The sequence below is a fragment of the Carlito syrichta genome, unplaced genomic scaffold (assembly GCF_000164805.1).
Source record: "Carlito syrichta isolate Samal-C Ts95f unplaced genomic scaffold, Tarsius_syrichta-2.0.1 Scaffold316208, whole genome shotgun sequence".
Classification (NCBI taxonomy): domain Eukaryota; kingdom Metazoa; phylum Chordata; class Mammalia; order Primates; family Tarsiidae; genus Carlito; species Carlito syrichta.
Window position 1 is genome coordinate 257,172 of NW_007260304.1, and position 5,588 is coordinate 262,759.

Consider the following 5,588-nt stretch of genomic DNA (forward strand, 5'->3'; position numbering starts at 1 on the left):
CAGCCACTGTACTCCAGTCTGGGTGACAGAGTGAGACTCCAACTCAAAAAAAAAAAAGTACTGAGGAACATTTAGGGATATCTTTTCTGAAGAATAATCCTTACATTGGTTTCTGAGGGAATAGTAAAAAATTTTTGAGCCCAGCAATTTAAGATCAGCCTGGGTAACACAGCGAGACCCTGTCTCTAAAAAGAAAAAGAAAATATCCAGAGTGGTGGTGCATACTTGTAGTCCCAGTCACTCAGGAGGCTGAGGCAGGAGGGTCGATAGAGCCCAGGAAGTCAAGGCTATAGTGAGCTACAATCACATCACTGCACTACAGCCTGGGTGACAGAGCAAGACCCTGTCTCAAAAAAATAAAAGGAAAAAAGCCGGAAATGGTGGCTTCCACCTGTAATCCCAGCACTTTGGGAGGCAGAAGCAAGAGGATTGCCTGAGATCAGCCTGAGAAACATGGTGAGACCTCGTCTCAAAAAATCAGCCAAGTGTGGTGGCACATGCCTATGGTTCCTGCTACTTGGAAGGCTGAAGTGGAAGGATCGCCTAAGCCCAACAGGTCTAGGCTGCAGTGGCTGTGAGCATGCCACAGCACTCCAGTCTGGGCGACAGAGTGACACTCTAACTCAAAAAAAAATTTTTTTTAATTTTTAAAAAAAGGAAAAAACTCTAGGTAGAGCAAAGAGCAAGTGGCAGGTCCTGAGAGGGGAAGGAGGTTATGTGGTTCCAACCTAGTGTTTCTCAAATTTTGCTGTGCATGGGAATCTCCCAGCCATATTTAAAATATAAAATGAGGCTGGTGGCTCATGCCTGTAATCCCAACACTTTGGGAGGCCAAGGCAGGAGGGTCAGTTGGGCCCAGGGATTCAAGACCAGCCTGGGCAATATATCAAAACCTAGTCTCAAAAAATTAGTCAGGCATGGTGGAGGACACCTGTAGTCCCAGCTACTTGGAAGACTGAGACAAAAGAATTGCCTGAGCCCAGGAGGTCGAGACAGCAGTGAGCCAAGATTCTGCCACTGCACTCCAGCCTGGGGACCAAAAAAAAAACACACATACACACACATAGAATGAGACCCCCCCCCCAGGCCTTATCCTATGCCTATTATAAAAATTAAAATCTCTAGGGGTGGGATTCAGGTGTTCTGTAACATAACGTGTGTGTGTGTGTGTGTGTGTGTGTGTGTGTGTGTGTGTGTGTGTGTATTTCTATCAAATATAACATGTGACTGATTAAAGATGACTTCTAATCCCTCATGACTCTCTGCTCGGAGTTAGAACTTATTTTTGTTACTCTTGGATCCAGCCTTACCTTGTGACTGCAGAAGAAGGGACACCATGCCAGTCCCAGACTTACACTTTAAAAGGACTAACAGCTTCTGCCTTCTATTTTATTTTATTTCTTAGTTGGAATCTCACTCTGTCACCCAGGCTAGACTACAGTGGCACGATCACAGCTCACCACAGCCTCGATCTCCTGGGCTCAGGCAGATCCTCCTGCCTCAGCCTCCCAAGTAGGTGGGACTATAGGTGCATGCCACCACACCCAGCCCAATATGTAATTATAAAGCATAATTATATGGTAAGTCTCAGTTTCCTCATAGATACAATGGGTGAGCTTGATAGCAGGTACCTCTAGTTCTGATGACAAAATGAGTGAATGCCTGAAGACGCATAGAACGAGGACTTGGGGAATGGAGAGAAGATGATTGCTATTCATTCCATATTTCATTGCCATTACATTAAATTCTGTTTAGTCCTCCACTTCTTTCTTTCTTTGTTACTTCCTTTCCTTTCTCCTTCCTTTCCTCCCTTCCTCTCTGCCTCCCTTCATTCCTTCTTTCTCTTTTTTTCTTTTTCTTTCTTTCTCTCTCTCTCCCTCTCCCTCTCCCTTTCTTTCTTTCAGTGGGGTTTTACTCTATTGCCCAGGTTGGAGTGCAGTGACACAATCACAGCTCCCCAAAGTCTTGACCTCCTGATCCTCCCTGCTCAGCCTCCTGAATAACTGGGACTACAGGCACATGCCACTATGCCCAGCTAATTTTTTAACTTTGTGTAGAGACGAGGTCTTGCCATGTTGCCCAGGCTGATTTCTAACACCTGGGCTCTAGCAGTCCTCCCATCTCGACCTCCCAAAGTGCTGGGATTACAGGCATGAGTCACCATGCTGGTCCTTCCTCCATTTCTACCAGGGAAGTAGAAATTTAACAGGTCTTTTCTGTTGGCCGATGAAATTCCAGAGCCTAGTTTTAAAATGCACATCTTCGGGAAAAATGGCCGCGGCTGTCCAGGACTCACGTGTGAGTGCGGGGAAAAAGCTGAAAAAGCCCCCAAAGAAGAAGATGAAAATGGTAGCAAGAGCCGTATCATCGGAGCTGGAAGACGGGGTCAAAGACAGTTCAGATGGCGAAGGTTCTATAGGGAGCTGTGGACTGGAAAAGGATTGCTTTTCTTCTGATGATGAAGCAATAGAGGCTGACAATGAAGGTGATGCTGAGCCCTGTGACAAAGAAAATAAAAATGTCACAGAATCAAGTGTTGGGACTAATACAGGCTGGGCAGATACCATGGCTAAAATCCTTAACAAAAAAACTCCTGAAAGTAAATCCACCATTCTGGTAAAAAATAAAGAGCTGGAGAAGGAAAAAGAAAAGTTAAAACAAGAAAGAATAGAGAAAAGAAAACAGCGTGATAAGAGGCTGGAGTGGGAAATGATGCACAGAGTAAAGCCAGATGTTGTCCGAGACAAGGAGACAAAGAGAAATCTTCAGAGAATTGCAACGAGGGGTGTGGTACAATTATTTAATGCTGTTCAGAAACATCAAAAGAACGTTGATGAAAAAGTTAAAGAAGCTGGAAGCTCGATTAGAAAGCGTGCTAAGTTGATATCAACTGTTTCCAAGAAAGATTTAATTAGCGTTTTGAGAGGAATGGATGGAAGTACAAATGAGACAAATTCTACTGCAGAGTCCAAAAGCCAAATGGACTGAAGTGAAATCAGAAGAGGGCCCGGATTGGAAAATCCTAAGTGATGATTTCATGATGGGAGCATCTATGAAAGACTGGAACAAGGAAAGTGATGGACCAGATGACAGCAGACCAGAATCTGCAAGTGATTCTGATGCATAAAGCATTGTAGAAAATACAATTTGCAATCACTTAATTTTTTTCTAGAAAAATAATTCATCCTCTGATAGTTGTGGAGTTATAAAGATACCACTTGTAAGAAAGCAAAAAGACTTTTACCAGCTTTGGTATTCCCCCTTTTCACTTACACTTTATTAAAATTATATTTTTCAACTCTTGGTTAATTTTAAGCATCGTTCCTTAAAACATTTGTAAGAAGAAATATTTGTACTTTACCAGTGAGGTGTGCATTTTGCCAGGATCATGTTGGTTATGTCTATCGGTGTGTTTTTCAGGATCGCCAGTGTTTCTAGAAATGTAGTATCAATTCATAATTAAAATAAACTCTTTGAAGTTCAAATAAATAAATAAAAATAAAATGCACATCTTCATAGTTAGCAAAAGAGATGCTAATAAAAGATACAGGAGAGGGCCTGTTTTTCCTGATACTACATAAGGAGAAATATTTTTTCTGAGTCATAAAACTAATTTAAGGAATCTGATTGTATAAAGTGTTGAACTGAAAATATTCTCAGCCGGGCTCGGTGGCTCAGCCTGTAATCCTGTGCTTTGGGAGACTGAAGTGAGTGGATTGCCTGAGTCTGCGGGCTCGAGACCCGCCTGGGCAAGTTGGGAAGACCTCATCTCTACAATAAATCAAAAAAATTAGTCAGGCGTGGTAGCGCATGCCTGTAGCTCCAGCTACTTGGAAGGCTGAGGCAGAGGGATCGCCAGAGCCCGGCAGGTCGAGGTTGCAGTGGCCGAGAGTGGCTACTGTGCTCCAGTCTGGGTGACAGAGTGAGACTCCAACTCAAAAAAAAAAAAAAGAAAAAAGAAAATATTCTCAAGAATATCAATCTTGTTTTCTGGTACAAGATGAAGAAAACATGAATACTCATGACTGTTACCAAGTCGTTCTCTTCAATGTTGAAATATATCTACACACAGATCAGTTACTTGAACAAAAGGGTCTTGTAAGAGCCGCCAGCCTTCAGAAATCATAGTCACATCTTGTGAAAATAACTTTCTTTCTTTCTGGGTTTTTTTTTTTTTTGAGTCGGAGTCTTACTCTGTGTCACCCAGGTTGGAGGACAGTGGCATGCTCCCAGCCATTGCAGCCTCAACCTGCTGGGCTTAGGTCATCCTTCCTCCTCACCCTTCCAAGTAGCCAGAACTACAGATGCACACCACCATGTCTGGCTAGTTTTTTTGTGAATTATTGTAGAGACGAGATCTCACCAAGTTGCCCAGGCTGGTTTCAAACCCCTGGGCTCAGGCAATCCTTTCGCCTCGGTCTCCCAAAGTGCTGGGATTGCAGGCTGAGCCACTGTGCCCAGCCTGTTTTTTTGTTTTTTGGGTTTTTTTTTTTTTTAGTCAGAGTCTCACTCTGTTGCCCAGGCTGGAAGGCAGTAGCATGATCACAGCCGGCGATCCTTCTGCCTCAGCCTCTCAAGTAGTTGGAACCACAGGCATGCGCCACCACGTCTGGCTAACATTTTGATTTATTGTAGAGATGAGGTCTCATAATATTGCTCAGGCTGGTCTTGAACCCCTGAACTCAGGCAATCCTCTCACCTCCGCCTCTCAAAGTACTGGGATGACAGGTGTGAGCCACTGTGCCCAGCATTAAAATAACTTTCGAAGAAACATCTGCAATCATAATCGGTTTTACTCCTTGATAATTTTTTGCCCTGTTGATTTTTATGTGTCCCCAAACACTAAGACGAGGACACTATCAGGACAGAAAAGCCTCAAGGTCATGTTGTTCTTACAAATACATGATGAAAAAAAAAATTGAAACCTATTACTTGCTTGATTCTTATTCTAACAAAGAAATTGAAAATTGTGTCTTATTTAAATCAAATGCAATCTGTAGGCTTTATTTAGATCCTGATCCTCAGAAACTGATAAAAAGGATGTTTTTGAGCCCATCAGGGAAATTTGAGTCCTGACTGAATATTAGCTGGTGTCAAGGAAGTATTGGCAATTTTCCTGATGTGATTTTGCTGTGGTGATTATATTATTTTTTTAAATGATTTTTTGGGCCGAGCTCGGTAACTCAGCCTGTCATCCCAGCACTTTGGGAGGCTGAGGTGAGTGGATTGCCTGAGCCTTTGGGTTCGAGACCAGCCCAGGCAACTTGGTGAGACCTCGTCTCTACAATAAAAATAAGAAATCAGTCGGGTATGGTAGCGCACACCTGTAGTTCTGGCTACGTGGAAGGCTGAGGTGGAAGGATCGCTGGAACCCAGCAGGTCAATGCTGGGGTGACCATGAATGTGCCACTGCACTCCAGCCTGGGCATCGGAGTGAGACTCTAGCTCAAGGGAAAAAAATGATTCTTTATGGTCGGGTGTGAAAACTCATGCTTATAATCCCAGCACTTTGGGAGGCTGAGGCAGGAGGATCGCTTGAGCCCAGGAGCTCGAGATCAGCCTAGGCAACATAGCGAGACCTTGTCTCT

At 43.6% G+C, this 5,588-nt stretch overlaps 1 protein-coding gene across 1 annotated transcript; it reads left to right on the plus strand.

The window, feature by feature from the left end:
* Positions 1-2,271: 2,271 nt before the first annotated feature.
* LOC103276470 (RRP15-like protein) lies at positions 2,272-3,127 on the plus strand. Its single transcript, XM_008073880.1, is given in 2 exon segments — positions 2,272-2,960; positions 2,962-3,127. Coding segments are annotated over 2 exon segments (855 nt in total).
* Positions 3,128-5,588: the final 2,461 nt, after the last annotated feature.